The sequence below is a fragment of the Oncorhynchus keta genome, chromosome 14, assembly GCF_023373465.1.
Source record: "Oncorhynchus keta strain PuntledgeMale-10-30-2019 chromosome 14, Oket_V2, whole genome shotgun sequence".
In the NCBI taxonomy this organism is placed as follows: domain Eukaryota; kingdom Metazoa; phylum Chordata; class Actinopteri; order Salmoniformes; family Salmonidae; genus Oncorhynchus; species Oncorhynchus keta.
In genome coordinates this window covers 52,114,502-52,135,391 of record NC_068434.1, presented here as the reverse complement: position 1 = coordinate 52,135,391, position 20,890 = coordinate 52,114,502, and the positions used below count along the sequence as shown (strand labels likewise).

Genomic DNA, 20,890 nt, shown 5'->3' with positions numbered 1-20,890 from the left:
GTCGTGTGTGGTTACACCTTAGGAGCGCCCGTGTTGAGGGTCAGCGTGGCAGAGGGGTTGTTGCCTACCCTCACCACCTGGGGACGTCCAGATCAAGAAGTCCAGATCCAGTTGCAGAGGGAGGTGTTCAGTCCCAGGATTGTGTCAAAGCACAGACCTGGGGAAGGGTACCAAAACATTTCTGCATTATTGAAAGTCCCCAAGAACACAGTGGCCTCCATCATTCTTAAATGGAAGAAGTTTTGAACCACTACGACTCGTCCTAGAACTGGCCGCCTGGCCAAACAGAGAAAACAGGGGAGAAGGGTCTTGGTCCAGAGTTCCTCTGTGGAGATGCGAGAACCTTCCAGAAGGGCAATTATCTCTGCAGCACTCCATCAATCAGGCGTTTATGGTAGTGGCCAGACGGAAGCCACTCCTCAGTAAAAGGCACATGACAGCCCGATTGTCGTTTGCCAAAAGGCACCTTAAGGTCTCTCAGGATTCTCTGGTCTGATGAAACCAAGATTGATCTCTTTGTCCTGAATGTCAAGCATCACGTCTGGAGAAAACCTGGCATCATGCCTATGGTGAAGCATCGTGGCGACAGTATCGTGCAGTGGGAATGTTTTTCAACAGTAGGGACTGGGAGACTAGTCAGGATCGAGGGAAAGATGAACAGAGAAATAGTACAGAGAGATCCATTGATGAAAACCTTCTCCCGAGTTCTCAGGACCTCAGACTTGGGCGAAGGTTCACTTTGCAACAGGACAACGACCCTAAGGACATAGCCAAAACAATGCAGGAGTGGCTTTGGGACAAGTCTATGAATGTCCTTGAGAGGACAGCCAGAGCCCGGACTTGAACCCGATTGAACATCTCTGGAGGCTTGAAAATAGCTGTGCAGCGATGCTCCCCATCCAATCTTACAGAGCTTGAGAGGATCTGTAGAGAATAATGGGAGAAACTCCCCAACTACAGCTGTGCCAAGCTTGAAGAAGACTCGGAACTGTAATCAATGTCAAAGGTGTTTCACCAAAGTACCGAGTAAAGAGTCTGAATACTTGTTTTTGCTTGGTCATTATGGGCTATTGTGTGTAGATTGATGAGTGAAAAAGTGTGAAAAAGAACATGGCTGTAACCTAACAAAATGTTGGAAAAGTCCAGGGGTCAGACCACATGAACACCTGGCACAACAATTTTGGACCCCCTTGTGGCCCCCCTTAATGTGGAGTATGAAATAATTTTTACATAACTAATTTTTGCTATCTTTCTTTTTTTACATCCGTTATTAGACAGAAAATGCAAATAAATTGTTGAATGATTATGAACATGGTATTTTGCCTGCTAATGCCTGCAATGCGGTGAAGACAACGATATGACAACAATAACGGGGTGGCAGCGTAGCCTAGTGGTTAGAGCGTTGGACTAGTAACCGCAAGGTTGTGAGTTCAAACCCCCGAGCTGACAAGGTACAAATCTGTCATTCTGCCCCTGAACCCACTGTTCCCAGGCCATCATTGAAAATAAGAATATATAACTGACTTGCCTGGTTAAATAAAGGTAAAATAAAAAAATAACATCTAATATAACTGGCCCCAGCTTGGCACCCCCAGTTGAAATGGTCTAGAACCGCCACTGTAATGCAGACAGAGAGAAATTAAAGGGTGAATCAATATTTACTGAAATAGAATAGGCGCAATGCTCGCTCGTTGCGCCTTTTCAATGATTGTAATTTTTTGATTGCACCATCACTCAATGGTTGCACCTCGCTACACTTCTTTCCATTATCAATATTTATTTACAGACACTGACTGTAGTTAACTATAGTCTAATCACATTTAATTTCCTTGGAAAGATAACTGCCACGTGACATTCATAGACAGCCTACTATATTTATTGAGAACACACGTATACTAGTCGCACGTGATCTCAGACGCCCAACTAGGAGAGGAGAGGTAAACTAAATCACCTGAAGCAGCGAATTCTGGTAATTTGTGAAAAATACGACAAAAATTAGGCCTAAAATAACGCACACCAAAAATTTGGCCGTTTCCAAAAAAATCTCCCGGACAAAACAAAGTAATCTGTCTGACCGTCCGCTCCCAACCGCAGCATGAAAAATGCCTACCGCGCCAAAATGATCTCTGTCGGACTCGGGACCCGCAGCTCCCAAATGCATCCCTCTAGCTCGAGCCTTTGAAATAAGACAATTTGTGCAGGGAGGAGATTCCCAATGGGTGCAGTCACAGTGTCATATATGATTCAATATATCGCCTGATGATATAGATTATTCAATATATTAATTTAACATCATGAAAAGTAGACTAATATATCATTAACATTTGTAAAAAGACATTTGGGACAGAATCAACCCCTCATATCAGTCCTCTGATCTCGTAAATACCTGCCCTCACTTTGACATGTTTGATTTGTATTTAACAAAAAAGATTAAGCAATTGGGCAAGGAAAAGGTACACAGGACGAAGGTGTTTAACACCCTTATTTTTCAAATTAATTTCAGAGTCAAGTAGCCTACTTAGAGAATAGGGAAATATCAAAATAAGGTGGCGGTAACACATTTATTATAGCCTACTACGTTATTTTAGACAGTTAATATCCTAATTATTATTATTACAGGAGTGATAGATAGGGATCTCAGACCATCAAACGGTTGACAATTCTTCATTTTACGACATTTCCCCCTATTGCCTAAACTAGTCTAGTTCTAAAGAGAGCAGCTTACCATATGTTCCGGTCGGCCAGGATGTAGCTCTCATCCATGTCGACTGATGCGGTTTGTTCAAAGAATATTTCTTATTTATTAAAAATACATTTCAAAGAGCCTCTGTGTGTTGGGAGGAGGGATTGGTGTGGGTTTTGGTGTGCAATGAAAGAAGTAGAAGCTTTACAATGTGCGGGTGGGCCGGTGTAGGGTTATAAATACTAGGATACACCTGCTCTGCTCAGAGAAAAGTGGGTTCGTCTTCTGTATTAGAGATTTAGCTATTTACTACGGCTGGATATTATGTGTCATTTTGTTTGGTCAACAATGTGGACACCTACGATCGCTTTGCTTTTCATGTGTTCTCATTGTTTTGTGCGCAGCCTCGAATCCAATGTAATCGGATCCTCTAAAGAAGCGATGGATCCATTGGAACAGGTGAGAGCACCTGCAGTGGATTGACCAGTGATGCTTAGGCTACGTTTTGCAGCTGTGTGGATTCAAGTGATTCAAGTGCCATTCAAGTGTCTCTTTTTTCAGATTGAATTAGGCCAATGCTTTTCTTCGTAATACAGGTGGACCCGCACAGTGGAACGGTGTATGTACAGAATAATGTGAACACACGTCGCCGGGCAGATACATATTCTCCTCGCCATCACAGGCCAGCTTTTCCTGATCAAGAACACAATCCGTCAACGGTGAGTGCTATAGTGTGTGAGAGAGAGATAAGAGAGAAGGGATCTGAGAATGTTATCACTGGGTAGTCAAATTAATTCTTAAATAATACAATATGTTTCTAAACACTTCTACATAAATGTGGATATTAACATGATTACGGGTAGTCCTGAATGAATCGTGAGTAATGATAAGTGAACAAGTTACAGAGGCATAAATATCACACCACCCCAAAAAAGGACAACTCAAAAGCTTGATGTAAAAGTTGAAAGCTAGTAATATGGGACCAAATACTATCTTTTGAATACTGCAATACACAAAGGTGAATGTGTCCCTATACTTTTGGTACCCTAAAATGAATATGTACAAAAACAATTTGTAATTTCTAAATGGTTCACCCGATATGGATGAAAATACCCTCAAATGAAAGCTGACAGTTTGCACTTTAACATATTAACTATTGTATCATTTCAAAAGGGCTGGAGAACAGAGCCATAACAACAAAACATTTCATTAGCTAGTTTTCCTTCCAAGCTTTTTATGCGATTAAAGAACATGTCAGATATAACATGCTTGATGGAAAAATAACATTTACGCTAGACAATGAGTCCAATTTGTGTCAATGATGCCAGAAATGTTTGTGGAAATTATTTTATGTGCAAATATTGCTATAATAACCATCATTCGTCGGGAAAGTGTGTAGTTTATTAGGCTACAGATGAAAAGTTATGATGAAATTCACAGGGTGGTGAAAGTGCAAGGTGATGAGCTTTATGCTCTATTCCAATAAATAACAAGGGTGTTATTCTGGTGACATTTTTTATTTTATATATATTTTTTTATATAAGCTATATTTAATTTGGAAAGTCAGTTGAGAAAAAATTCTTATTTACAATTACGGCCTAATAACAGTGGGTTAACAGATTTGACCTTGTCAGCTCAGGGATACAATCAGGTTAGGTTTCCTGCCGCCCCATGATGATCACTGATGCTTGGCTGCCATTCAACAAATAAAAAGAATCAGCTCTTTTGTCCATAATAATCTCATCATGTAGTCTATACGTGTATCTGCGCGCTGTTGGCTAGAGCGCACGTGCCAAATCCAGAGTTGGCACACTCGCTATATTACATCATTTATTTTGTGAGGAAACCATCAGCAGAGTTGAAGATGCAATGGAAACCCCTTTAACTTGTATTTTTAATTCGGTACATGGGAGGTATTTTTATGTGCACTATGTCACCACGCACAGCCTTTTAGCAGGAACACTTTTAGCAGGAACAAGTCAATTTGATGGGAAAACATCTCTGGAGGGAGAATTGGCATATTGTTTTTATGAAGATTTGAGAATATTCACGTGAAAATCTGTCACCAATTCGATGGAAACCTAGCTACTGCCCCAATACTTTTGGACCTCACTGTTTATGGTGTGACCTTATGTGCCAAATTACCTCTTAATTAATAACATAAAGCGGCAATCTGCAGTTGAAAGACAAATGTAACTTCTCTCAAATTCATAGACAAAGCTATATGCAAGTACTGACATCCATGAGATGATCTCTCTCATATATATATATATATATATATATATATATATATATATATATATATATAATGTGTGTATATTTCTTTTTTACCTTTTTTGCTCCCAATTTCGTGGTATCCAATTGGTAATTACAGTCTTGTCCCATCACTGCAACTCTTGTACGGACTCGGGAGAGGCGAAAGTCAAGAGCCATGCGTCCTCCAAAACCCGACCCCGCCAAGCCGCAATACTTTTTGACGCACTTAACACCGAAACCAGCCCACCAATGTGTCAGAGGAAACACTGTACAGCTGGCAACCGAAGTCAGTGTATATGTGCCTGGCCACCACAAGGAGTCGCTAGAGCGCGGTGGGACAAGGACATCCCAGCAGACCAAACACTCCCCTATCTCGGACGATGCTGAGTCAATTGTGCACCACCTCATGGGTCTCCCGGTTGCGGCCGGTTGCAACACAGCCCGGGATTGAACCTGGATCTGTAGTGATGCCTCTAGCACTGCTATGCAGTGCCTTAGACCGCTGCGCCAAATGTATAGTTTTAACCATGTTGAGGCTTCACAGTGTTTGTTAACAATTGCATTGTTTACAAACAATAGAGTAAATAAAACAAGCTTACGTTTTGGGTTCTGATGGGGTATGACAGTTGAACTAAATTCAGGATGCATTTATGTTATATTCTTCAAGCACAGGAGGTTGGTGGCACCTTAATTTGGGAAGACGCGTTTGTGGTAATGGCTGGAGGGGCATTAGTGGAATGGCATCAAACACATGGTTTCTATGTGTGTGATGCCATTCCATTAGCGCCGTTCCAGCTATTATTATGAGCCATCCTCCCCTCAGCAGCCTCCACTCTCTTCAAGAATAAATTACTATATCGTGATTTCAAAAGTCCAAAATGTACAAATCACAGATTGCCCTTTTAAACTGAAATGCTAACTTAACATACTTTAATTGTGCTGCTGACTGTCATGTGTAAGTGGTAATGTAGCTCCTATATCTACCACAGAGAAATACCTGCAATGGATCTCAGAAAAAGAACCAGAGTAAAGAAATAGAGGCTCTTGATGATGACGACAACTCAAGGAAAGGTAAGAAAGCTTGGAAAAGGATAGCCTGGTCCCAAACTGTGTGTGCTGCCTCCAACTCTTGCAGCTCTGCATATCTGAGTGTGGTATTAACTGTCCTGTTCCCTCTCCAGTTGCAGAGAAGGCCACATGCGTGCGCTCTAGAGACTGTGAGGTAGGACTGTGCTGCGTCCGCTATTTAAAAGGGAAAAGATGTCAACCCATCCCAAAGGAGGGAGATACCTGCCTCCTGCGAGGAGGACGCTCTAAACAGCGGAGGAATCTTGACCGCTGCAACTGTGCACCCGGGCTAATCTGTCGTGCCCATGCTGAAAGCCCCAAAAACCAAGGAGTTTGTCAACCTAAACTGAGAGAGAACAGGAGGAGTGCAAGACACTCAGGCAAGAGGCGTATGGCTGAGAGAAGATGTGGATGACTTAAGCCTTTCTTTCACTCAAAACTTTTGACTCAATAAACTACCTTTGTGCCATTCTTTGTTTAAAATGTTAAAGGCTAAATGCAAGTTAAGCATTTGTAAATGTATATTTCATTCCATACAAGCTCCGGTGGTCTACTCTTTGTTTTTATTTGAGCCCCTCACCTAATCTTATTAATCTTTAAAAGACAAATCCTCACATTTCATAACTTCCTTGAATTTAATGGCATCTGGTACCACCTCTCAAATGGTCCAGACCTCATCATCACAATGTCCACTAGTGCCATCTATTGGATGAAGATTATAAGCAACAAATTGACAATATTTGAAAAGGACCCGAAGCTCGGCTTTTGTAGCCTGGAATCAACACTGACCGTTTCAAAATAGTTTCATGTCATCGATTCAGTCTGGACCTGCTCCAACAGGGACTCTTGGGCCTAAATATAAAATAGCCAGTCCAGTCAGTGACCGATCAGAATCTAAAAGTGGGGTTAGCACAATACCCCATGTGGCAAAATGCTGCACTTTAAAGGCCAGGTAGCACATATTGTCAGATATTAATGTAGTTGGTGCTGTATATTAACTAATATACATTAGTTCTAACTAGAAAAACATATTTTTTGTTTACAATTACACAACTTATGTTCCCGCATATAAAAACCACGAAGACTGCCGGAAAGGCCCGAACGCAAGATCGTAATTTCTATGACTCACACGGTGAAGAACATAACATTTTATAGCCTGTAGCCTGTACTGTTCATGGAGAGCTGGTGTGCATGAGTGGCACTTCACTTTTTTAGGAAAACAGCTGTGACATTATTGATCCTAAGATCAAAATGTTATTTGTGTAATGAAAATGAATTGTGAAATAAAAAATAAACTGCAATTTCCTCAAATGATTGTGATTGTGCTTTCAATATAACTTTCAATGGTACAGCTATAAGATAGCTTTGGAAAATCATATTTATTTTAATCAAATTGTATGATATTTGGATGAAACCAGTTGAAAGTAGGTTGACCCAAGTATAAAATAATTACAGTAGTTAGCACATTGATAAAGTTCCATCATAAAGTCGCAGGTCCCCTCTCCCCTATCTGAGGAACACTCAACTCTGTTCCCTTATTTCAAGGTGGAGTTGAGTTTTGATAACTGGCCGTGGGATTTGCTAGTAACAGCATTGAGCCACCATCAGTTGATTCTTCTAAAATTGTCAATTCTCAAGATGCTGGGTGCTGAAATTCATACAACCATTGACTTTTTCCTCATTGCTCTTACTACATAAGGTGAGATTCAATTGGGTCCGTGCTATCCGGAAACCTTGCGACGTCCCGACCCTAAACCCTTCGCCTTACCCTAATCTTAACACTAACCATAACCCTAACCATAACCAATGATGTCAACTTCAATGGTGTAGGGGTGTCCCAACGATCCCGGATAGCACGGAGCCAATTGAATCTCAGTTTACGTAGTACGAGCAACGAGGGAAAAGTCAGGTGTTGTATTTGCTAAAAGTTTTTATTAAAAGTATGAATTTCAGCACCCTGCGGAAGGGCCTTAGTTGTACAAGACAAACATAGGTACTGGTAACCGTTTTCATAATTTACATTTATAGAAGATTCGACTGGTGGCTCAATGTTGCTAGTGAATCCCGCGAACCCGTTATCAAAACTCAACTCCGCCTCAATGTAAGAGAACAAAGTTTAGCGTTAATCAGCTATCACCCAGTGTGATGCCATGTTCACATGCTAGCCGGAACTAGGAAACTCTGGAAACTCTGACTTGTTAACTGGTTGTAGTCACACACATGCCATGTTCAACCAGTTAGCAAATCTGAATTGTCTGAGTTTCCTAGTTCGGACTAACATGTGAAAACGGCATTAAACACTGGGATTCAGGAAGCAGGCGATACCAAGGATGCAGGGAATTCCAGGGTAACTTAAATCAGTTTTACCTAATCTCTTTAAACATGTTAAATGCGCAACCAGAGGGAAAAAAATTCTAGATCACCTGTACTCCACACACAGAGATGCGAACAAAGCTCTCCCTCGCCCTCCATTTGGTAAATCTGACCACAATTCTATCCTCCTGATTCCTGCTTACAAGTAAAAATTAAAACAGGATGCACCAGTGACTCGTCTATAAAAAAGTGGTCAGATGAAGCAGATGCTAAACTACAGGACTGTTTTGCTATCACAGACTGGAACATGTTCCGGGATTCTTCTGATTGAATTGAGGAGCACACCACATCAGTCACTGACTTTATCAATAAGCGCATCGAGGATGTCGTCCCCACAGTGACTGCATGTACATACCCTAACCAGAGGCCATGGATTACAGGCAACATTCGCACTGAGCTAAAAGGTAGAGTTGCCGCTTTCAAGGTACGGGATCTAACCTGGAAGCTTATAAGATTTCCTGCTATGCCCTCCGACGAACCATCAAACAGGCAAAGCACCTTAAGCATCTCTTAAAAAGAGATTGAACGGGATCTTAAAGCACTTGCAAATTCATAACATATCATACGAATTGCAAGAAACAGGGCTAAAATGGAATCGTACGACACCGGCTCCGGCGCTCGTCGGATGTGGCAGGGCTTGCAAACTATTACAGACGACAAAGGGAAGCACAGCCGCACAGCCGCAAGTAAGACCTTTAAACGGGTCAACATTCACACGGCCGCGGGGCCAGATGGATTATCAGGACGTGTGCAACGGGCATGTTCTGACCAACTGGCAGCTGTCTTCACTGACATTTTCAACATGTCCATGATTGAGTCTAATACCAACATGTTTCAAGCAGACCACCATAGTCCATGTGCCCAAGAACACTAAGGCAACCTGCCTAAATGACAACAGGCCTGTAGCACTCACTTTCAAAGGCTGGTAATGGCTCACATCAACACCATTATCCCAGAAACCCTAGACCCATTCCAATTTGAATAGTGCCCCAACAGATCCACAGATTGCACTCAACACTGCCCTTTCCCACCTGGATATTCATTGACTACAGTTCAGCGTTCAACACCATACCTCAAAGCTCATCGCTAAGCTAAGGACCCTGGTACTAAACACCTCCCTCTGCAACTGGATCCTGGACTTCGTGATGGGCTGCCCCCAGGTGGTGACGGTAGGTAGCAACACATCTGCCACACTGATCCTCAACACTGGAGCCCCTCGGGGTGCATGCTCAGTCCCCTCCTGTACTCCCTGTTCACCCACGACTGCGTGGCGAGGCACGACTCCAACACCATTATTATTATTTAGTTTGCAGACGACAACAGTGGTAGGTAGGCCTGATCACACGACAATGACAAGACAGCCTATAGGGAGGAGGTCAGAGACCTGGCCGGGTGGTGCAAGAATGACAACCTATCCCTCAACGTAACCAAGTCTAAGAAGATGACTGTGGACTACAGGAAAAGGAGGACCGAGAACGCCCCCATTCTCATCGACGGGGCTGTAGTGGAGCAGGTTGAGAGCTTCAAGTTCCTTTGTGTCCACATCACCAAGAAACTAGAACGGTCCAAACACACCAAGACAGTCATGAAGAGGGCACGACAAAGCCCATTCCCCCTCAGGAAACTAAAAAGATTTGGCATGACTGATCCTCAGATCCTCAAAAGGTTCTACAGCGGCAACATCGAGAGCATCCTGCCATGTTGCATCAAATCAAATCAAATCCTATTTGTCACATACACATGGTTAGCAGATGTTAATGCGAGTGTAGCGAAATGCTTGTGCTTCTAGTTCCGACAATGCAGTAATAACCAACAAGTAATCTAGCTAACAATTCCAAAACTACTACCTTATAGAGACAAGTTTAAGGGGATAAAGAATATGTACATAAAGATATATGAATGAGTGATGGTACAGAGCGGCATAGGCAAGATACAGTAGATGGTATTGAGTGCAGTATATACATATGAGATGAGTATGTAAACAAAGTGGCATAGTTAAAGTGGCTAGTGATACATGTATTACATAAGGATGCAGTAGATGATATAGAGTACAGTATATACGTATACATATGAGATGAATAATGTAGGGTATGTAGATCGTACTTTTTGGAGAAATGTTCTCTGCTCTGATGAAACAAAATAAAACTGTTTGGCCATAATGACCATCGTTATGTTCGGAGGAAAAAGGGGGAGGCTTGCAAGCCGAAGAACACCATCCCAACCGTGAAGCACAAGGGTGGCAGCATCATGTTGTGGGGGTGCTTTGCTGCAGGAGTGACTGGTGCACTTCACAATATAGATGCATCAAGAGGCAGGAAATGTATGTGGATATATTGAAGCAAAATCTCAAGACATCAGTAGGAAGTTAAAGCTTGGTCGCAAATGGGTCTTCCAAATGGACAATGACCCCAAGCATACTTCCAAAGTTGTGGCAAATTGGCTTAAGGACAACAAAGTCAAGGTATTGGAGTGGCCATCACAAAGCCCTTACCTCAATCCTATAGAACATTTGTGGGCAGAACTGAAAAAGCGTGTGAGCAAGGAGCCCTACAAACCTGACTCAGTTACACCAGCTCTGTCAGGAGGAATGGCCCGAAATTCACCCAACTTATTGTGGGAAGCTTGTGGAAGGTTACCCGAAACGTTTGACCCAAGTTAAACTATTTAAAGGCAATGCTACCAAATACTAATTGAGTGTATGTAAACTGCTGACCCACTGGGAATGTGATGAAAAGAAATAAAAGTTTTAGTAAATCATTCTCTCCACTATTATTCTGACATTTCACATTTTTTAAACAAAGTGGTGATCCTAACTGACCTAAGACAGGGAATTTCTCCTAGGATTAAATGTCAGGATTTGTGAAAAACTGAGTTTAAATGTATTTGGGTAAAGTGTATGTAAACCTCCGACTTCAACTGTATGTATTTATTCGGGTTCACAGTGCGGAGGTCTCCGTACCAAACAGTTAGATATGAAAACATGTACCGTTACAGCCCTACTTATTAACCATCAATTACTCACATTACTTTAAAATTATTTCATTTGTCTGCATTACATTTATTTTATTTGATGACTTTATTTAATTTCAAGTCATCTCATCACTAGATCTGCTGCCTATGTTGTCTGACAAAATCATAATTTTAATCGTTCTTCAAAGTAAATAAGGCATACTTTTATTATTGCCGAATACCAACTGTCAATCACTTAGGTCATGTTCAGTATTTTCCATATAGCCTACATTAAAACCAGTAGATAGCGATAATGCTGACATCATCCACGTATTCCTATGGGAAACACCTGATGGCGCATGAAGTATTTGAATTTGAAGAGTGCCATATTGCTGAATGGGGCTAAATGGCACAAACACAAAATAAGTAAATAAATGGCTAATTATCATGGTGAAAGTGACCGTAACTAGCATAGGATCATGGTCGATGTTGCCGTTTCATTCTACCTGCCCATTCTGCCAGCCCATGATTGGTCTGTGTCAACATGTGATCCTGTGTGACGACAAATGTAGCAGTCGGAATGGATAACTATTTAACTAAATATCTCGATTTGTAGAGATCTTTTAAATAATTCACAGTGGGGATCGAACTTCATAATAAACAAATCGTAATTTACACCTTGCAGATCAGGGCTTTTGGCACCGCTCGGTTGCTACGCCATAGTCAACCAGCAGAGCGCTTGACTTAACATTCCAGATTGGACACTGGGGGCCTGGTATTTTCAGGTAGAGATGCCTTGCGATGCAACCTGTGTCTGTCCTTCATTCTTTTGTCTCTTTTCTGTAGCAGGTGTAAAAGAAACACAGCCAGGACTAGTAGGCGCGCAATGTATTATGTTCATTGTAGTTCATTAGAATATTGGTCTGTTGTTGGAGACGACAACTCCCTACTACATTGCAGTTTGGGCTTGATTTGATTTATCTCGAGAGAAAGTCCAATGGGTAGATCAGTCGCTGACTGCAATTCAGTCGATGTCAAACAAGCCTCTTGTCTTCAATTCGATTAATGTGTGTGTGAATTTGGGAGATAGGTCCTCAACATGTAGATGGACTGAGGAAACGTTTGTTTGATGAGTGGGAGAAGGTCCAGGAAAATGGCGGCGAGTAGTGTGGACGAAATGGAGAGAGGTTGGAGTAGCAACACCTGTGCTGGTATGCGATCAATATGGGTGACCGTTCTGATGATATGGAGCGCAAGGATGAGGCTCAAGGAGTTGAATGGTCCGTAGTGGAAAGACATAGGAAGAAGAGAGATCATGAAGGCAGTGGAGCGTCTCGTATAGAAAGCAAAAAGAGGGTCAAGTTAGGAAGCAAGTGTAATAATGTGTCAGAGTGGAAAGTTGTGTTGGTAGTTGATGAGACCACAGGGCCTCACTTACACCCTATCCGACTAACCAATGCCACAGAGAAAGAGATAGATGAAGTTAAACTAGCCCGGTTAATTTTAAATGGTAGATTGCTCATATCTTGTTGTAGCCAGGGTCAGCAAGGGAAGATTCTGTAAATGGAAAAGTTTAATGGGAAGAAGATTAAAAGCCATGTACGGGGAGGGTGTGGAGCGGCACCATGTGAGGACGTACTTTTCTGAGCTCCTCACTAGAACATTTAAATATTTTACCGGTTTGTTCCATTTACAGAATCTATATTGATAGAAATATTGATATAATAACAATAATTTGAAGTAGGATTAAGTCACGTGATGACATGGTGTGTGGTCCTCCCACTTCAACTCAGGAAACAATGCCATTTAGGCCATTAGGCAACAGATTAAATAAATGATGATGAACTTCACAGGGTGGTGAAAGTGCATGGTATGCTCCTTTCCAATAAATGTTGAGGGTCTTATTCTGGTATAATAATAATCAATGCTAGACTGCTGTTTTGAAAAAAAAAAAAAAATCTTGCTCTGATCCATAATCTCATCATATAGACTAGTTTACCCGCACTGTATCTGAGTCATGGCTTATAAGGGCTTCCGTTTTTGTTTTTGCATTTTAGCTAACCCCAACCATTTTTCCTAACCTTAACCTAATTATGCTATGTTCATTCTGCTAACCTTCTGCATAGATTCTCCCAACCTGCTACAAAAAGCAAATCTGACATTAATTCAACAACAGCTGGATCACTTCTAGCCATTGGCCTGTATTTGCGAGATGTTGGCTAGAGTGCATGTGCCAAGACCAGAGTAGGCACATGTGGTATTTAATATAACAGATGTTGTGACAAAACTATTGGTAGAGTTGGAAATGTGATGGAAACTCAACATTAGAATAATTAAAATGGTGTGAGAAGGTACATTTTGTGTGCACTATGTCATCACACACTGATTTTTATCTGCAACAAGTGAGTTTGGTGAAAACACACCACTAGTGTGTGCACGTGTGTGTGTCATGTTTGGGTTTACCTGTGGGGAGTGGTGGGGGTAGGGAGTTCGTGTTTGGCTTGATGTCAGGCAGGAAAGTGGGCTTGACGTCATGGCCATGCGACATCACACTGCCTGGGGTTATGGGAGGGGTGGGGTTTCCAAGAAGGGGAGAGCTTGGATAACCAGGCATCACCCTGCCCGGGCTGGAACACAAAGAAAATGAGAGCAGGGTTAGGTTGCTGTACTTGGAGGACAAAAAATACTATCAATGTGTTTTGCTTTGAGATTTTGGCATTCAGAGGCAACGTAGGTTTACATCTCTACACACAAAGAGAAGCCTTGTCCCAAATCTGTTTGTGCCGTCTTTCCAACTCCTACAGCCATTGGCAAGACGGCACAAACAGATCTGGGACCATGTCACACCTAAATATAATGAAAGTGGAATGAGTTATCTCACTCTGTCTCCCATTGACTGCAGCCTGGTTGAAGATGTTGTAAACTCTTGTAAACTCTAGTTCATTGTCCGTTGAACTGCTCCGACGGAAAGACAAATCGCACAGCACTGGTTTGTACTCTGGACTCTAATTTGGGTATTATTACAGTAGCCAGCCAGGGCATACACACACATAGGAGGAGGGGTGTGAAAACAGTACAGCCCAGCAGGCTGTGCAACAGACAGACAGGAATAGGGGTTCGACAGATATGTTGGACACTAACAAAAAACGACATTACGTCAAACTCAATATAAAGCTCAAGCTTAGTAAAATAAATAAAATGTACGTAGGTGTTAACATAGTATTATAATTCACACGGTATATTTTAAACTTATGGCTGTCAGTCTACAAATGGTTTGCATTAGAAAATATGTGAAGTCATTCGCTGAGGGAGACTCACTTCAGCATTGTATGGGCATTTGAGTCCCTGCTGCGGCCTAGTGTGTCCCTGCTGAGCCCTGGGGTAGCCTGGGTGTTGGGGCATCCTCTGGCCCTGAAGGGCCCCATTGACAGTTGTACGGCGCCCCATTGACGGAAAACGAGCAGGACCCATCCCTGCCGGGGACGTGCCAGGGGGACCTCGGGGGCCCGGGTGTTGCATGAACTGTGTGTTGTAGCCCGCACCGCCACCCATCTGAAAAGTCCTCTAGGTTAGTGTGGGCATGTTATGGCGGGTGAGATAAAGGAAACAGAAGTCACTTTGATGTTCTCTGTTTTCACTGGGTTTACATGGTTATAATAACGTATAAATAAGGTCCATATTGAGCAGTGTTGCAAAGTCGAAGAACTTCCCTCTGTTAATTAAACATGACATAAGCCACTCACTCCTATAGCCAGCCGGGGGCGCAGTATCCACTCAGACCCACAGAGGCCACCATTTTGGTTTATTTTTCAGCACAATACATGGGTCTTGCAGGCAACTCCCATAAGGTGTATGTGTCTCAACCCCTGGCTTGCAGTCATCATGAGACCACTGTACTTCTATAGCAGACAATATCCACTACAAAGTAGGATTAAGTTGCCCCTGGACGCTGATCTTGGGTCAACACTTGGGCTGGGCCGTGGCTATATTTATATCTGTCTGTCTGTCTCTCTGATGCTTCAGACCATCATTCATATGTGTTTCTATATAACACATCGGCACCCACCAATAACAAACCCCAGGCCTATATTTGGACCAATAAGACCATAGATGTTGTTTGCATAATGAACCTATAGGACAAGAAATATGATGATTCTTCAAGTGAGCTGACCTTGGTGCTTTGGTTTCAGGCTCTCTGTGATCTTGCAGAGCCAAAAGTGTGCATAGGAAATAATAGTCACGGGTGACTGTAAGACTGATGCAAACAATATACATCTCAAACATGGAGCACAGCCACCTGATGAGAGAAAAATACCTCCTCCTTGATGGGAATCATCAACAACTCTCTCTCACACACACACACACAGAGGAGGAATGGGACCAGATAATGATCATTTTGCGCAAAAATAACAAGTTAGACAGAACCACTGGGCAAAAAATTGACCAGTACATCCAGCATTTCGGGCAGTCTGCCCCTGCACACACACATTCACACAGACACTAACACTGATTCACACAACCCCCATAGGCTTACATGAGAACTTATTTTCTGAGTGACTAGACTTTTATATATTGATAATTGATAGATAGGAACAAATAGAAGTAACCAGGAGAGGATCAATGAAAACCTACCTTCACGTTTTGTTAAATTGGTGCCAATAAGGTAAGAAATGCTTGCTGGTAGGAAAGCCATACCTACAAATCAAATGCAAAACACTGTCAAACAAAGGAAGGACTATTTAATCCATAGGATTTACTGGAAAGAAAAAAAACGTGATGCAAAAACGTACCAAGCAGTCATTTGGGAGAGCACATGGTCTGCATCATCCAGATGGGAAGTGTGGGCTCCAGAATGGCAACTCCCATGTTGGCGAAGCACAGAGAGCCTGAAACCAAAGCACCAAGGTCAGCTCACTTGTGTTTCACGACTATGCCTGCATCCCAAATGGCAATGTAATCCCCATTTAGTGCACTACTTCACCCATAGGAGCTGGTCAAAAGTAATGCACTAATAGGGAATAGATTGACATTAGGGACATTTCCTCTGTGTTTAGCCTTACTCTTTGGTTTGTTATTCTGACAGTCAAGTCCCAGACTCACCTGCACAAATGAGAATGTAGGGGTCCTTCAGTAGGGTCAGCAAAGGAGTGCCCTCCACACTCTGTAAGTTAATGTGAAATGTTAAGCTGGAGACAGGAAAAATGTCTTGTTTTTCTAGCGTGAGGGAGGAGACCTCTGAAATGTCAACATTATAAAATAAGACAACGTGTAATTTAATGCAATGATGGCTTCTGTTCGGTGCATCTTAAACGACACTGATTCGTACACACTCTGGCTCAATCCGAATTTGTATTTCCGCGGTTCCTCACATCCTAGCTCCTCGCCTTCTACTCTATAGTATTGGAAGAGAAGGTCCAAAGTCCCTCCCCAGGCCTTCTTCTCTAATGGTTTTGTGAAAGAGGTGGGAGATAGCATTTGAAGACTCAAGGAAAGATGAATTGAGATAAAGCCCCATTCTTTGATTTGATCAAGTCAGTTATGTTCATTTTGTGGCTGGGTTACATTTATTTTTTAAATCTTTTATCTTGAAAGAAAAGGTGAAAAGTATACTCACATGTGGTGAAATCTTTGATGGCAGAGATGTAACGCTGTGTGTTTAGAGAGTCAGTTCAGTTGGCATTAAGGAACATTCCTAGAATATACCTTGTCCTCTCCGAACAATACAAACAGCTTGCCTGTCTAAACTGTTCATTCTGACTGGTAGCCACAACAGATAATCTGGTAACACTTGACATTACAGTGTTCTTATTACTGTGTATCATGTAATTACAGTGTAACAACAAGTATAGTAATTTCCCATATTAAACTGTACCTAACCATAACCCTAACGTTGGCCTGACCCTAAGCCTAAGTAATGCAAAGTACATTATATGTACAGACTTTACTGTACAAGTGTAATGCTAATTGTTATTGCTCATTATTACACTGCACTGAGTAATTACAATACTTCTTACACTGTAATTACAGGAATAATTACACTGTAATAAGGTCACTGTAATGTAAAGTGTAACAGATAAACGGAAATACTGAAATATTGCCAGAAAGGCCAAGATCAAGAAAGGAGCAGTCTTCCCCACAAATGTATACATCACACTGCCAAATGGCGCTCCTACTGTCAAAGACATTTTCAAGAAAAAGTCATTGATTATACATGTATTCCACATGATGATTTCACATTGGCATGTGTTAGCGTAAGACACGTTTCATCGTAACCATTTGCTATTTAGCAGATGTTTTTATCCAAAGCATCTTACAGTAATGTGTGCATACAGTACAATTTTGTATGGGTGGCCACAGTGGGAATTGACCGCACAACTTACAAGTGCCATGCTCTACCAACTGAGCCACACAGGACCACCAGGATCTGCTCCTTTCTTAATCTAAGCCTTTCTGGCAGTATTTCACACCGTTACACTGTTGTCTCTAACTTCTTGCCCTTTGTGCTGTTGTCTGTGCCCAATAATGTTTGTACCACATTTTGTGCTGCTACCATGTTGTGTTGCTACCATGCTGTGTTGTCATGTGTTGCTGCCTTGCTATGTTGTTGTCTTAGGTCTCTCTGTATGTAGTGTTGTGTTGTCTCTCTTGTTGTAATGTGTGCTTTGTCCTATATTTGTATTGTATTTATTTTTTATCTAAAATCTCAGGCCCCCGTCCCGCCTTTTGTTAATCTGTCATTGTAAATAAGAATTTGCCCTTAACTGATTTGCCTCGTTAAATAAAGGTCAAATAAAAAATAAAAAATAAAAAAGGGGAGTAAACTCACCGAGAACCCCCATGGCCAGTCCACCCAGTGCGATCCCCATAGCTACGCCTCTCTCCTCATGACTTGTGTACACACTGGCCAACATTCCCAGTCTTACGGGAGAAGACATGCTTTTCACTTAGACATTAAGATGCTCGGACAAAATGGTTCATATTCTATTACAACACTGGGGAGTTAGGATATTTTTGTGAAACACAAAACACGGAGGAGAAAGAGGAACCAATTCCCTGAAGAGAGCGAGCAAAACAACAACAAGGCGTATGTACCTGAAAAGGCAAACACTGACAACCACCAGACACAACCTCCGTTACCATGACTGCACTGTGGTAAGATAAAATCAAATCTAAAGATGACGCAATTGGAGTTGTGAAAAAGTCATGGTATGTATATTAGAGATCACTACCTCAATTATATCTCATTATCAAATGTGTGTAACAAGTTAGAAGTGTGTGTCAGTGTCAGACACGCTTACTTATTGTTGAAACAAACATGATGATAAAGGCAGCAAACATTGGTATGTGATGTCCAACTCTTGGGGGAAAAGATAAGGATATGATTAGAACCAGTGTGTAATTGTATTTAATCATTTTCAATAATTGCGAAGTTGAACACTGTCCTAGCTAGCTGTGATTTCGTCACACACACAAAAACACTTGCTGTGAAGCCAGAACATGAACCTGTTGGTCAGGGGACCCACGAAGGGATTGATCAGAAGCTGCACCAGAGCCTTGGAGGCAAAGAGGAGTCCCACATGAACATTCTCCTTGTCCAAGGCACTGTCCTCCTGGCATGTGCTGCCTTTCACCTGGCTGGAGTTTCTGGAGATGTTGAAGAGGAGGGCCTCAGACAGGTTGCTCTCAGAGCAGCTGATGCTGTAGGAATTGTTGTCGTAGAAGGAGTGGACTGAGGTCAATGTGAAGCCCTCCTCAGAGAGCCTCTGCATGCTGGATGAAGGTGTCCTGTGTAGGGGGATGCAGGGCATATAAAAACATTGGGATGATGGGCACTGCGAGAGAGGAGAGACGACACATTTGGGTTTGTGGGAGACTGTGCACTTTAAAAGGCAGGCGAAAGGAAAGGAGGGAACCCTTTTGTCTCAGTGCCGGGGAAGCACAGTGGATCTACTCCATGAAGGGGAATGTGGTCACGCTGCTCTCTGTCAACCAGAGTTATTCTCTGTGGGGTCTAGATGTCAGGCCAGGTAAAGGCAAATGCTATGGTCACGCTAGCTGCATTGTTGGCCCTGCAGCTAAATATTAAAATGGGTGACGTGCCTTTTTCAATACAAATATCACTACCCGATCTAAGGTACACAACTACATGCACATTTGAAAGTTTGTGTGTATGTGTGTGCGTGTGTGTGTGTGTGGGTTGTCTGGACTCACCGACAACAGTAAGCAGCATGTTATCCAGTAGCAGCCCAACACACACGACCACCAGCACCAACCTGGTGGAGCCTCTGCTCTGTCGTAGCAACTCTCGCGCCCACACCAAGGGGTTGAATAGCGACATAGCTCTCCACGTTCCCTGGGACAATAGCTACAGAACAGTTCCCTTTTTTGGATAAGAAACAGATATGTTGATAATTAAAACATATTTGAAAATATTAACATTTGATCACCAATTTAGTCACAAGATGGTCTCCACAACTGTGTCTGTATTATCGTTACACCACTACATTTGAGTTTGTCCTAAACTAACTACACACAAACTACACTCTTAGAATAAACGGTTCCAAAAAGGTTCTTTGGCTGTCCCCATAGGAGCATGCTTTTTTGGTTCCAGGTTCCAGGTAGAACCATTTTGGGTTCCATGTAGAACCCTCTGTGGAAAGTTTTTTTACATGGAACCAGAAAAAGTTCTACCTAGAACCAAAAAGGTTTATTAAAATGGTTTTCCTATGGGGACAGCTGAAGAACCCTTTTAGGTTCTAGATTGCACATTTCTTTCTAAGAGTGCCGTCGTAATGTTGTATTGATTAATGTGACGACTGCTGCTCATTGAATGATTAACGGTTTATAATTACGTGATGAAATGAATCAGGTAATTATTAACTCATTAACCTGGTGCACAATGGGAGGGTTTTGGCTTTATTGAGTTTCTACTTTCCAAATTAACTCAAAGAATATCAGAATATCGATTTTACAACCGTTGCTAATTAATTAATTTCCTTTGCAGTCTCATTCTGAACGTCGCATAATTCGGGAATTCGCGAATCTCACTAATTCGCGAGTCTCACTAAATAAGTCAATACCACACCAATTGAGTTGATCATTTATTTACTAACAAGCTAAAATGATAATAAAAGATACACATACATAAACACACAGTCTAGGCTATTGATTAGAACTTAGTACAATGACACAGGTTCCTAGCGGGCCAACACAATATGACACGTGTTACAAAACGTGGATTTCAAAAGAGAGAGAAAGAGTGTGCACGAGAGAAAACCGCACTTGGGTACATTTGTCAACTATGCTTATTTGAACCCTAACCTTGCCCCGAACTGCCACTCTAATGGGTCAGAATATAATGATGTAATTAAGTTTTGAACGTCTCTGATGGGGTGCCTCTTCTTCTGACTTCTCCGATGACAGCACACCTTCGGTTGCCAGGTGTAACTCTCTGTTTGTCCTCACGATGTCAGTGTCCTTACTCCTAGTGGAATGTTTCCTCGTCCTTGCTCTGAAAAGGGTTCTTCAGAGGACGGCTAATCAGCCGTGTAGATGGTTCCA

At 42.1% G+C, this 20,890-nt stretch overlaps 2 protein-coding genes and 1 pseudogene across 5 annotated transcripts in view; 1 reads left to right on the top strand and 2 right to left on the bottom strand.

Annotated features, from left to right (window-relative positions):
* Positions 1-20,890, bottom strand: part of LOC118393602 (chromaffin granule amine transporter-like) — a 39,438-nt gene that overhangs the window by 15,620 nt on the left and 2,928 nt on the right. Inside the window, exon 1 of one of the 2 annotated variants that reach the window (XM_035786427.2) lies at positions 2,726-2,863. The exons of the other annotated variant lie outside the window; for it this stretch is intronic. The gene's annotated coding sequence lies outside the window, so the exon portion shown is untranslated. Of the gene's footprint in view, positions 1-2,725; positions 2,864-20,890 lie in introns of those variants that run through there. 2 annotated transcript variants of the gene reach the window in all.
* Positions 1,895-7,318, top strand: LOC118393603 (dickkopf-related protein 4-like). 3 transcript variants are annotated; one of them, XM_035786430.2, is made up of 5 exons: positions 1,895-1,969; positions 3,088-3,142; positions 3,280-3,402; positions 5,929-6,010; positions 6,121-7,318. In XM_035786430.2, the coding sequence occupies exons 2-5, from the start codon at positions 3,125-3,127 to the stop codon at positions 6,420-6,422; spliced, it is 525 nt and encodes a 174-aa protein (XP_035642323.1). In that variant the 5' UTR covers positions 1,895-1,969; positions 3,088-3,124; the 3' UTR covers positions 6,423-7,318. The 3 variants fall into 3 exon arrangements, with proteins under 3 accessions (XP_035642323.1, XP_035642321.1, XP_035642322.1); XM_035786428.2 differs by lacking the exon at positions 1,895-1,969 and adding an exon at positions 2,483-2,776; XM_035786429.2 differs by lacking the exon at positions 1,895-1,969 and having other exon boundaries at positions 2,983-3,142.
* Positions 12,849-19,667, bottom strand: LOC118394117 (chromaffin granule amine transporter-like; annotated as a pseudogene).

Excerpts from the sequence above, each read along its gene's own strand:
- LOC118393603 (XM_035786429.2), top strand. The coding sequence starts at position 3,008 with ATGTGTCATTTTGTTTGGTCAACAATGTGGACACCTACGATCGCTTTG. Across the intron at positions 3,143-3,279 it reads CGATGGATCCATTGGAACAG|GTGGACCCGCACAGTGGAAC; the intron begins GTGAGAGCACCT and ends TTCGTAATACAG. Across the intron at positions 3,403-5,928 it reads AAGAACACAATCCGTCAACG|AGAAATACCTGCAATGGATC; the intron begins GTGAGTGCTATA and ends TATCTACCACAG.